The sequence below is a fragment of the Python bivittatus genome, unplaced genomic scaffold (genome assembly GCF_059951505.1).
Source record: "Python bivittatus isolate LINGU-HERP-01145 unplaced genomic scaffold, Pbiv_v1 ctg000960_np1212, whole genome shotgun sequence".
NCBI lineage: Eukaryota > Metazoa > Chordata > Lepidosauria > Squamata > Pythonidae > Python > Python bivittatus.
The window spans coordinates 7783608-7797101 of record NW_028277124.1 but is presented as its reverse complement, the minus strand read 5'-3'; the positions used below and the strand labels follow the sequence as shown (position 1 = coordinate 7797101).

The 13494-nt window shown below is 37.9% G+C and overlaps 1 protein-coding gene across 5 annotated transcripts in view; it reads right to left on the bottom strand.

Annotated features, from left to right (window-relative positions):
* The window catches only part of AFAP1 (actin filament associated protein 1), a 55953-nt gene extending 42957 nt beyond the window's left edge, over nt 1-12996 (bottom strand). For 4 of the 5 annotated variants that reach the window (XM_025169499.2, XM_007432778.3, XM_007432780.3 and 1 more), the window contains exons 1-2: nt 12872-12996; nt 432-560 (exon numbers count right to left, since the gene is read on the bottom strand). In XM_025169499.2, coding sequence (XP_025025267.1) covers nt 432-558 — 127 coding nt within the window. In that variant the 5' untranslated portion in view covers nt 559-560; nt 12872-12996. Of the gene's footprint in view, nt 1-431; nt 561-12522; nt 12812-12871 lie in introns of those variants that run through there. The other variant, XM_007432779.3, reaches the window with a different exon arrangement.
* Between the last annotated feature and the right edge of the window lie 498 nt (nt 12997-13494).

Genomic DNA, 13494 nt, shown 5'->3' with positions numbered 1-13494 from the left:
AGGTCCAGTATATTTCTTTGGGTGTTTGTTAGATATGTATCTTGCCTTTCCTCCAGAACTCTAAGGCAGTGTACATAGCCTTTCCCCCCCCACATTTTTCTCTCCAAGAATCTCGTGAGGTAGGTTGGCCTGAGAGAGAGGAAGTGGCCCCAAGGACCTGGGCCTCCCTGTTCCTAGGCCAATACCTTAAACAGAAGAGAATGAAATGGAAATGATGACATATCTCCATTCTTCAAGCAAGTCCTACAGAACTTCCTCATAGGGAAACAGCACAAACAAGACAAACAGCACAGAAAACGTTTAAGGTATTTTGCATAGATACAGAATTGGTATATCTGATGGCAGAGGTGAGGATTTCAGTTATTTTCTTTCGGTCTCTGCATTTTGCTTTAGAGCATCCTATGTGTAAACAGTATCAGTATGACACTGACCTTTTGTTGCCTGTATCCTTAGAAGAATGTTATTTAAAACTGCTTTCTTCTCCCTGACAGTGGATGTCAAGTATTCATGGTCCAGAAGTTGAAGAAACAGCTGCAGTTCAACTATTAATTCTTCCATGGCTGAAAAAGATAATATAAAATAAAGGCATCTGAATTAAATCTAAAATAGAAATTTGTAAGATGTAACCTAGAAGCTCTATAAACAAAAATTACTATTACAACTTGTTAAAATTATTATTAATACTGTAGCTGCCTAACCTATTGATATTTGGGTCCACTTGGGCCACATATATATTTATACAAATCCATCATAGTTATTCTCTTTTGGAGTACACAACACTATGCAAGATGCCCAAAAAGAATAAACTTGGCAATCACATAGGTGGAGCTGAGGAGAGACATATGCCCTGCAAATTACAGTATTTACATGTTGTTGATTATATATTCTTCAGTGAAAGTATACGAATTCTGACAACTTTCAGTCAAGTTCAGATGCTTTTAACAAAATTAAAAATATGAAAGCCAAAAACTTATGGCTACTGGCTTTAGCAAAATGAAACCTCTATGTTCAAAAGGCAATTTGCGGTAAGGAGAATTATTTCTATGTCCTGCTGGTAAGCTTACAAATGATGAAACATGCATTAAAGACTCATGAGATCCTAGGAGCAACTTTTCATATTTTTGGCATCTTACTTCTAAGTGCAAATTTCACAGCCACATACTAGTTTGTCATGAGGGCTCTACTCTGCTGAACCTTTGAATCAAGCAATAAATATCATTCATCCACATTAGCTTCATGAGCAAAACTGAGAATGCTTTACTTATCTTGCCAATAACCTCATTATTAACTTGAAAATTAAAAAGGCTTCTAATAGAATTAAGTAGCTACTGCCACCATCTCTTTAAGACAAAATTGAAATCATATAAATTTAATAATCTCACAGCACACTGTATATTGCCAACAGAGAAGCTGTTTTTTGCCAACAAAATGCTTCATAGATAAAGAGTTCAACTGTCGTGTGTTTTTCAGTTTGAAATGTTTAGTACTAACTTGTTTTATTTTTAACCTACCACATACTTAACTTCTCTGTTAAATATTTAAATGTTTTTATATCTAGTGACAGATAAAATATGTCAGTACAATTACAGCTAAAAGTTATCTATCCAATTCTTCTGACCCTAAAGATAAGGAAGGAAGAGAAGTCTCCATTACTATCAATATTATTAAAATTTGACCAAGATATGCCTGGAAATAGTCAAAGTAGGATTTGTCACATCCTATCACCTAGGTCCCCAACATATTGCCCACAGCACCAACGTACCACAGGCCCAAGGAATCTGTTTCACGAAAGTTTTTTTTTCCAATAAAAAGTACTTTTATTACAATTAAAATTTCTTGTATTTTATATATATATGCTGACATACTGCAAAGCAAAGCCAGTCTGTGCTATCACCTGATAGACTCCATGGGTGTTCTTTGAAAATGTAAAGAAAGGATGGGTGGCTGTAGACCAAGGCCTTGTTTGCAAGTATGCCCACCTGCCAAAAACAGATGAAGATAACCAGGGACAGTAAAGAACATCCTACTGGAGACAAGCTAGAGAGTGTTGTAACTGATATTAACATGACAGTGATTCTGTGAATAAGCAAACCTCATTCAACAGCAATCTATTCTCAGAATTCCAACGTGCAACTGACCTCCCTTCTTATCAATATTAATATTTATTACATATTTAATAAATTTCTATGCTGCTTTCCATCTAGTCACATCTCAAAATATTTACAAATAAAAAAGAAAGAAATAGAGATGACATATAATTAATTTTAAGCAATATAAAATCAAAAATTAATAAAAAGATGGAGGGAAAAAAGAAAAAAACAAACATTCATCCATAATATTCATAGAAAGAACTGGGTGATCTTCATCTAAATAACAAAACAGAAGGTCACAGATTTCAAGAGAGAGTGAACACTCCAGACTGCAGGGGCCACCACATGAAGGCCCACCTCAAATAATTGCAAAATGCCACTCTGTTAGTTGAGTACATATAGCAGGAGTTCCTCTGATTATCTCTGAAATCACCCAAGTCTGTAACAGGGGAGACAATTTGACAGGTACCCTTTCTCTGAGTCCCTTTACCTTCTATCAGGCACGATTTTGTTTCAGTTTTGGTACTTCACATATGAAATGATCTACTCTGCGTGTAGATCACCTGCACACTCCCTGTGCTCAAGCTTTCCCTGAAAAGATACCTGAAATGTTATCCCAAACATTCTGCCTTACTATTCAATTTAATGTTAACAGTATTTTTAATCTAGGAATTTGTCAAGATTATTCTATCATTATGTTTCTAATATTATTTCTTGGATATGCAGAATTTTCATTAGGATAAAGCTGTGTATTTGGTGAACCAGAATGATATCAAGCCATATAGAAAACAGCATTATACAAGGTTACAACATTGATTCAAGTAATTGAATGTTATCTACACTTCTGGAGAGCACGATGTTACCCATAGGCGCTCTTCAGTTTTCAGAGAAGAGCTTCTAGCTTTCAGCCCTGGTGACACATGGAAACTGGCAACCTCTCACTGCAAAGTATATGATCTCTACCAGTTTTTGTTGTTAATGGTAAAAACTGAAAGAGCAGAAAATAAACTATTTTCTCTCCCCTCACTTCCCATTCAATGCTGAATAGATATATCTATTTTCATGCAGTGCAAGTTCCGCGTACCATTTAATTTTAATGGAAAAGAGAAAGGCAGAAATAAGATGTTAAAATAAATGCATGAGAAGAATGGAAGTTATCATTAGTTATCATGTTGTTGTTTTTGTTGCTGTTGCTAACTCTAACCTTTATTCCAGAGAAAGCTGGAAGAAGCTACATCAATTTATCCAGAATCTGTCTTTTTTGTGAGTTACTATAGAATATATTTCTATGGATTGCCAGTCCTGGACAATTATGGCTCCAATATGGGTACTTCGAATGAACTCAGATTTTCAATGTATGTATTATTCCTAATAACTCAGCAAGAATCTCTTCCTCTCCAAGTTCACTTATCAGAAGTTTATGTAATACACAGATTTAAATAACCTCCAAAGAGAAAAGTATATTGGTTTACAGCAAAAGCAATAAATCATTTTATTTAAAAACTACGGTAATATAAATTTTCAGACCGAGACTTTCTGTTCACCAAATATATACATGAAATTCATGAAGCTATTCTTCAGATAAATTGATTTTTAACTGGAAATGTTTATCTACCAAAATATTCAATACTCCCATAAAATAAATATGCTTCAGAATTTTGAATATTGCTTGCAGTATCATAAACTATTATTACTCAATGTTCCTTTTCTGCATTAATTTGCAACATATAAAAGAAATTAGATGCTAAGAGTTTCTTTGGCACAGTACTTCAGATATGAGAGCCACACCTAACTGAACAAAGTTGACCTACTGCCTGTATGCCAAATGCAAACGGGTGTAGTTTATACATGAACAATCTGAACAGACCATTACATCAGTCACCATAATCAAGACCAAACACCCCTTTCTTTTCCATCACAAAAATATTTGTAAAATTCCATATATGTCTACTTTTGTTACCAAACTCTCTTTACTCTTATAAGGTAAAGATTCCTCTGAGTCAAGCTTGACTCCTGCTGACACATCCATGAAGTTTTCTTGGCAATATTACAGAACTTGTTTGCTACTGTCTTTTTGTGTGATTTTTTTTTTTACTTCCCAGGCTAAGCCTACAATCCTGGGTTTACCTAGAGGTCTCGGATCCACATTCTTAGATCTGACCCTGTTTAATTTTTTAAGATCAGCCAAAATGTGCTATGTGTGGCCATCTAGCCAAATGTAGCTGTTTTAGCCAGATGGAAATCTTACTGAATTTGGAAACAGTTTCACTGAATTCCCATGCCTAGTTGTAGCCTTCATGGATCTTAACTCAGCAGGTGGCAGCATCTGCCTGACCTCATCAGGCTTCAGATGTTAAGCAGGATCAGGCCTGGTTAGCACTTGAGCAGGAGACTAGAGAATATCAGCATTGTGGGCTAGATAGGATAAATTATAATTCATTTATGAGAGCTAAAAGAGTAGTTTTCCTTTGCCTTCTCCTATGTAGTATGATTTGATGCCTTTGCCACTGATGTCACTAAAGTGATCACCTGCCTCCAGTATCTTCCTATATCGTTGCTGCCCAATATAGGAGCCTGCTTGCTTTAGCTAGGCAGTGGGATGACTTTCATGCCTTGGGTGACCCTGCTGGGAATATATATACTCGGGGCATACACTCCCAATATTCTTCACCCATCCCTCTCAGGAACACCCCCCTACCACAATCTATGTGGTTGTTAAGTGTCGACAACATCTTGATGGCACGTAATCAATCAATCCATCAATCAGTATTGGTCATCTGACTAAGTAAATAAAATTTGTCAAAGAATGGGAATGTATGCTAAAGGTCATCTAGTCTAATTCCCTGCAGTTACAAGAAATCCAACATTACAACATCCTTGATAATTGGCCATCCAGCCTCTTCTTGCAAACTTCTGGTGGAGCATCACTACCTGTGAACAACTCATATCACCAAAAAGGGGGAAATGTCATAAAGTAAACATCTGGAGAGAAAAGAGCTGAAGTCCACACGTGTAGGTATTGATCAGATCAAGTCCCCATATGCTTAATATCAGCATAAAAAACTCACAAAGGGACAGATGGATACTGTGTACTTAAGTAGATTGGTCTTAAAATTATAAAAAATATGGACACTCTATATAAATTCAGGGGGAAAATTGTATACATTTTTAAAGCACGTTGTTCTAAAACTAAGTTTAAATTTCCTTCTTAAAATATTATCTTGCTGTACCTTAATTTTTTTCTCCTTCAAATTTTGAATTTGTGAAAGGCCTGTCAGGGCTCGTTGTGATTAGAGTCAGGGTTCCTCAAGGACTATAGAAGGGGAAATCAGTATGATAACCTGTCAGTGCCAACCAACTAAAGCTCTGTGTACTGGAAGCCCTTCTAAGATAACATTAAATATGATAGCTCAGACACTTACTGAATCAAAGTAAAAAACTACTTTTAACTTCATTCAAATGTTAAGAAATTGTCATATAATTTTTAATTTATTTAGTGTCATTCAAGTGTGGTGACCAAATCAAATAAGTTAGATTCACCTACCATACTCTTGGCCAATTCTGCCCACTAACCTATTAATCCCAGTGGAATCTGATCTCTCCTGTCCATTCCAAAAACAGTATACCACCCATTTTAAATTTATTTCTATCCCAAAAGGGACACAAACACACCTAGCAGTACAGAACTGAGGCTCACACCTGTAGAACTATTTGGCAGACACCGTATGAACATTATTTTGCCCAAAACTGTAATCATTCATTCAAGGCAGTACAGTAGTAGAATTCACAGTAGAAATGACTATCAATCCCTATTATCTTATCAAGTTCTTCCTGGTAAGCCAGACAGGGCTTCTTCAGGTGTTCCAAAACACGTATAAAGGTTGGAATGTACAGGCAACAAAACATGTATCCTGGCAGTGCTCTACACATCTCCCAAATGTACTTCTTTGGATCCCTTTCTATGTTGAGCGAGGAAGCCTAAAGGGGAGTGAACTTGAACAGAATCTGTCATGCAGAATCTGTCATATATATATTTACACACACACACACACAGAGTGAACTGCTAGACATTTCTCTTCAGGAGCTCCCTGTCCCCCCATTGTTTGCCAGCACACTGCTCAATCCTTCATCTTAAATACAAAATAATGGGTGTGTATATTCTGATAACGAACAAGCTGAATGTGTTGCATTCCTAGTTAAATCTCTTTTCATGGTTTGGGATAGTGCTACTAAGTGCATACCTTCAAAGGTTTAAGCATTTTGAGCTCATTTTATCCATGAAAATAATTTTGCTAAATATATGTGTTCTGTAAATGACATTTTCCATTTAAAATGCAAGACACTGCAGACTAAAAGAGAGATTCAGCACAAATGTGTTTGCCTTTTGTGAAACCCATAGAAGGGCGTGTCTGATCCTGTGCTTACTTTGGAGTCCCTTGGAGAGCTGAAAGATGTCCCATTGTTTAAACAACTGTTTCCACAGCTAAGTGTGAGATCAGAGAAATAGCCTGTCTTTTTCAGACTCAAGAGAAAGGCAGGGGCTTTTGCCAGAATAAGCATGCTTGCCAATTATAAGCAAAATTGGATATTCCGGCCAATTCGTTTGGGATTTTATCTGTATTGTTCATAAATGTGAATGACCTAATAAGGACAGCCCCCCCCCCCTAAAATTTCAATTACAGATCCCAGCAGGAAACGTGTCTTCTCCTGACAGTTTACAATTTCTTTTCATATTTAACTTACTCTTACAACAGACCAAGCACATAACTTACCCAGCTCACAGCTGAGTAAATGAATATTAATTCCATTCAAACACTAGGTTCTGCTATTAATTTTTTTGGCAAAGTTGTCTTTGAAGCAGTTTATACTTCAATGAAAACGTAGTCTCCTGAAAATAAAATGATACCTCAACCCTGAGTTTAGTAAAATTGTTTTCAAATATAGTTATTTAAGCAGAACTAATTCTAAAAAATTACTTATGTTTTTCAACACAATGTTGTAATTGCTAGGCCTGTACACACTCCAAAAATAATTTGGAATAAGTACTGTGGCACTTGCTTGCACCTCTCCATTCATTTAGAAACAGCCTACATTTTTTCCCCATGCAAGTCGATAAAAAAATGTGACAGCATTAAGGAGTTCACTCATTAATGTGACTCTTAAAGCAGCTGCATCCTTTTTTCATACACAGAAACCTAAGAAAAAACAGTCTGCTTTAACAAATAGCACAGATGCACTATGGTTATGTAAGGGCTGAAGCACTTTTTCCTCAGCATTTCTGAAGCATGCATGCCTCTAATTACCAAGCTGCATTAATAATTATGATTATTAATTATTATCATAAATCATTATGATTCTTCTTTCCCAGAAGATAGGAAGATGTAAGACACATTAATATAGGATACTGAAAAGGAACAGCAAAAATGCAAAGCTCTTCTTCCTCTTTATTGACTGAGATCACTGTCAGTTGCCAAGAATTTTAGGTTGTTGCCCCTTGATTTGCTATACTGATCCTACCTAAGGGACACATATTTTAAAAAGCTGTCCATTTTCAGATGCTAATGATAAAAATATAAGAACACTTACTATGTATAGGACTAAAGCATCAAAGAAGCATTTTTGGAAATCATCAGAATCAATACATATTCTCAGATTATAAAAAGAAAACATAAAACTGATAGTAAATAAAATATTAGTATAATTTGCCTGACAGTATAATGTGTAATGCTATTTCTGTTAATATTTTTATATATTTCTACAGAGAACACATTCTTAAATAACACTGTGGAAGCAAAAATATCAATCCTTTGTAGAAACAAAAAACTGAGAAAACAACATAAATAGCCAAATATAGAGCAACTAACTATTTGGTGTAGTAGTTAAGGCATCAGGCTAGAAATCAGGAGATCGTGAGTTCTAGTCCCACCTTAGGTACAAAGCCAGCTAGGTCACTTTCTCTCAGCCCTAAGAAGGAGACAATGGCAAACCACTTCTGAAATCTTGCCAAGAAAAATGCAGGGACTTGTCCAAGCAGTCACCTGGAGTCAACACTGGCTCAAAAGCACCAAAAAAACAAAAACAAAAAACAGCTCAAACACTGCCAGTCTATTGATAGTATTGTACTTTTCCTTTCTATTGGCTAAAACCTCACAGTGGCCACCAGCTATAAAAAGATCCTTTAATGAAGTTCCTACACTTGTATGTAAAACAGCCAAGATTAAACATGAAAATGGTGTGATAAAGAAATGGTCTGATTACCCAAAGAAAGCATCACTATGAGAACTGCTTCTGCTTTGAAGATGCTGAAGTTTACTAAATAATCTTGGATCATCATTCTCTTTTTCCCCCCCAAGGACTGTGTCTTTTCTGGTCATAGATTTTGAATGGGATTCTGAAGTTACTATGGGTATTCCCATAAATGAACAAAAATATAGTTGGTATGATAAAAGCCCAACTTACAGGGTCCACTTCTTTTAGTCAAAACATTAGTTCAGACTTTACCCCTAAATAACAAAACTGTTTCCAGAACTGTCTTGATAATTGATGTAATTTACACATTTCACATAATTATGCAAATAGCATACCTTACTTCAAATTCCTTAAAGTTTTACTGTTACATTATGGCAGTTTAATACAGTTAAATAAAACAGGTAAGATATTCATTGAATTATTTCATTTTTATTAGTGCATGAACTCAGTAATACTCAGTCAAGCAGTAGGTACCTTAACTGTTTTGACATGTTTTATTTATAAGATTCTGATGCTGGTCTGCCTGTGCTACCTACAGTATATCATCATCAGTGCCTACTGTTTCAGAGTTATCTGCAAGTAAGACTATGCAGCAATCAAGACTGCCAGGTTAATAAAGGAAGACTGCAGACTGGTAGCTTGGCACCGCAGAGCTTGTGTCAGAAAAGGAAAAACTCAGAATAAACTGAGAAGTGAAGGATGATACAAAAATGAAAGTTAGTTTTGTTCAAAATAAAAGGAAAAGAAAAGAATTGGTATACCAGCTGTTCAGTGAAGATGGCAAACTGGTAAGAGCAAAGGAAAGATAAACCTGCTCATATTTGATTCACTCTTTTCCAACAAAAAGTATGTATTCCATCAGGAAACTGTGAAGATCAAGATGAAGAACAAGAGGTGAAGGCCGAGATTATTAAAAGATGGTCAGAGAATGCCTCTTGGAGTTTAATACTTGGAGACCAGATGACCTGCATACTGGATAACATACTGAAAAAAGTAGCTTATGGTTTGGTTATGTACTATTCTTGAAAAATCTTGGTGAAGTGCCAAAACAATTCGAGGAGAGGCAATGTTCTTCTTGTCTTCAAGTGGGGAAAAGGAAAATCTAACTATAGACCAATCAGTCTAACATTAAAACCTGGGAAGATTCTAGAGCAGATCATAAAGATAATGATTGGTAAGCATCTTGAAAACAATGGAATAAATACCATTGGGTTAGCATGGATTAACCAAGAACAAATCTTCACCAAATTAGTCTCATGTTATTTTTGAAATAAATTCACAGAACAGCAACAAAGATGATCAAGAGACAAAAAACCTAAGTCGTATAAAAAGAGTCTGAAGGAAGTGGGAAAGTTTAACCTTGAGGAAAAAAAAATTGCGGTGGGAGGAGTATGATAGTATTCTGAAACATCTGAAAGGATGTCATACAGAAGAAAGTCAAAACCAGTTTTCTTCCATTTCAGAATGCTGCACACAGAATAATGGATTTAAGTTACAGGACAGCACGTTCTGACTGAACATTAGAAAAATTCCTAATAAGAACAGTTCCACTGTGGTGGAACCAATTATCTACAGAGATGATGGACTTGTCTTTGTTGATGTTTTCAAGTGCAGGCTAGATACCTGTCTATGATGGTTTAATTTGAATTTCTGCACTGAGCAGGGATTGGATTTGATGACCTAAATGGTCCTTCCAACTATTAGGGTTCTACCAGAAATCTGCACCACTCCCTGAATAGTGAAGAATACAGGTAGTCCTCAGGTTATGATCATTCAAAGTTGTGACAGCGCTGAACAAATGGTACTTACGAAGGCTCCTCATAGTTCTGGTTCTTGTAGTCTCCCCGCAGTCACGTGACTGTGATCCGAGTGCTCAGCTCACAATTACGAGATCACAGTGAGCCGCGGTCATGTGACTGCAATTTCCGACACTTCCTCCAGGCTTCCCACAAGCAAAGTCAATGGGGAAGCCGGCAGAAAGTTGGGGTCACATGAGGTCCTTGCTTAATGACCTGCACAGTCCTTAACAATGGCAACCAGGACTGCCAGAATTGTCACTGCTAAGTGACATGGTTATGTGACATCACGCTTTATGACTGCTTCACTTAGCGACAGCAATTCAAATCCCAATTGCCATCATAACCCAAGGACTACCTGTATGTATTCAAGTTACAACAGCAAGAATACACTTGAGTTACAAATGATTATAGGATCTTCCTGTTTAGTGAATAAGTTGTATTTCTGAACATTAAGTTGAGTCCTTTTGACTACTGATTTACATTTGCTTGAATAAAAAGAAATCTAATCTGACCAAAGTCTGGCTAAAAGTAGAAAATTATGATTAAATTGCATGCTAAGAATATTTAAAAGAGGAGAAAAATAATATACCCTAGAGAGGTGGAAACTCTTGCCCATGTATTCCTATGGTGCCCCTTAAATGATAGCCTGATTTGCAATTTTTTCTCTTATTCGCTCTCCCCAATTTATTTCCGAATTTGAGAGTCATATAGATACATTTTATGTTCTTTATTTTTTACAGAGGTTAACTCTTCACTCACATTCCAGGTTGCAAAATATGTTTACTGAGCCACACAAATGTACAAGTTTGTATGTTGCATAACTTTTTTGGTAATGGGTTTTCTATAGCAATTTATTTCCCTTTTCTTATCTGTTATGCTGGTCAAAAACTATCATAAAGAAACTTCAATTTCAAAGTTACTATATGTGAAAGTTGGAATCAACAATTGAATTTTTAGCACAGATAATGTAGGTGAAATGCACTTAACAGTTTTCTACTTATTAGGTTTCTTTCTTCATTTGAAGTTTTATTCATTGTAATATCTTTATATAATTGTTTTTATTAGCAATGTTATCTTGAATTACTCAGTTTATTATTGCCTTCTGAAATGGAGATTTACTTGTTCCCTTTAGCTGGGAATTATTTCCTTTAGTTGGGAACAAATGTAAATTGAAGGGAATTTGAGCTAGCAAAGAAGAACAGGAACCCTTACTAAAATTATATTCTATTCGTCTCAGGTACTACAGGTACTATGCATGCTAGAAAGGCACATACTTTTTGTCGTCATGTTCTAGTTTTTCAGGCTGTGAATGTGGAATGTTTGTTCTAGATCAGCCTACCTTGCTCCTGTCCATTCCTGCACCTGATGAAGGAGTCTTTATATAAGAAAAGTTATATTCATCCATTAACCTAGAGGTGCTACTTTGTTCTTCAGCTAATTTTACAAAATGCTAATCTAACATCACATTATTAAAGCCAGAAATTAAGATAATTTCCCCGAGAAAAGTCAACATTTTGTTCTCCATTAATTTTACTACACTACACTATGAAGGCTATGACTTTTGGTTAGAACTATTCTCTAACAGTATATTTTCTTTAAAGATTTGATCTGCCACACTCTGCATCGTAAAATATCCTTTTTCATAGAGATGACCACTCTTGCAGTAACTATGCAAATCACCGACTCAGAAATATTTCTTAATAATATACACACTAGTAACTTGTTGCATATTGATAATTCAAGTTTAAGAAATAAATCAGATATCCTGACAAAACTAACTCAGTCATGTCAAGTAACCACTACAACAATAATACATGTGGTCTTTAGCACAGGTTAGCAGCCTATAAGTTCTTTGAAAATAAAATAATGAAAATAAATGTAAAGGCTATTCAACCAGTTTTTAATAGAAGTTACAGTATTTCTTATTCTGGTATGAATTCTCCGGAACTTCCTGCAAACATACACAGGACTGTCTGACTTATTGAAGTCTGTATAACTTTAGTCGGTCAAAAATACGCCCCATTCCACTTCTAACAGGTTTAATTAACAACAGTCTTTTGCTTCTCTATTAAACATTTGCAATAAAAAATCTAAAGTAAACAGATCAGTTCTAGGAGAGCTATGTTCTGCTGCTCTTAGTTATGAATCTGATTGTGCTACAGTATTGTAACGTACAGATTTTTGGACACTGAGCATAACGCTGCGGCATCGGTACAATACTACTGAAGTCTGGAGACCATCGCTTGGAAACAGTTTCTCCCTAAACCTCCCCCACCCCCGACACACACTCTTCCCGTCCGCTAGGAAGCTCCGTTCGAAGGGCAGCCCATCGCATTTCCACGTCGGTCAGCCTTCCAAATCCCCCGCCAGCCAATCCAACCTACCAGGGCAAGAGGCGGGAGGCTTTCCTGGGCCTGGAGAATTTAGCTAAGAACGTCCCGCGCCCAGGCTGGAACTGTTACATGATGCAATCTCCCTCACAGGCCGAAGGGCAAGATTTGGGCAGAACCCGTCTTGCTTTCCGCCCACCACCCAAAGACTAAGCGCCACAAGCGGGCAGCCTTCGAGCTCGGGGTCTGGTCAGGCATTCAGAAGGGAGGCACCCGGCCGAGGACGTGAGAGGCTGCCTTTTGTCTCCGGGCTGGAAGGCGCCCGGGCAGCAGCTCCCCCCGTCCTGCTCGGCCATGACCAGAGGGAGCGGACGCGCTGGGGTTGGAGCGCGCAAGCCCTTACCTTACGCCCGCCTCACGCCGCTGCCGTAGCCCGGGACAAGGCGAAATGGAATAAAGGAAGCGCCGGGGCTCCCCGCCTCGGCAGTCTCACCCTGGGTCGGGGAGCGGGACCAGATGGGTCCCCCACCCCGAGTGAAAGCTGCATGAGCCAATAGGCAAGCAAAATTGAGGGAGGGGCGGGGCCGAGAGAACAAAGGAGGGAGGGGGCAGCCCTGAAGAAAAAGTGGTGGTGGGTCTTCGGTAGAGCCCTCCCCCATCCCCACAGAGACTGGATACGCCCTCCAAGCGCTAGACGTTGCCTGGGATGCGGCCGGCGGCGCCGTGCCCCCTCCCCAAGGCGGGGGGGGGTTCATAACCCCTGTAACGAGCCCAGGAAGCCGGGGGCCAGAGTGAAGCATGGCTCCTAAGCCCAGGAAGCCCTGGCGTTTCCAGTGGCTTTCGCCTAGTTAGAAGCTGCTGCGCTACCTTGACTTGTAGCATGACCCGAAACTGAGGTGGGGGCAGGAAGACAACGAGAGTTCATGCTGGGAGAAGGGGTTGCGTTTCAGTCTCGCTGCTGAGATGACAGAAGTAATGTAGAAATCTAGAAGCTGCTTCGGCGCTGGTCTGCTGCGTCTCTATTGG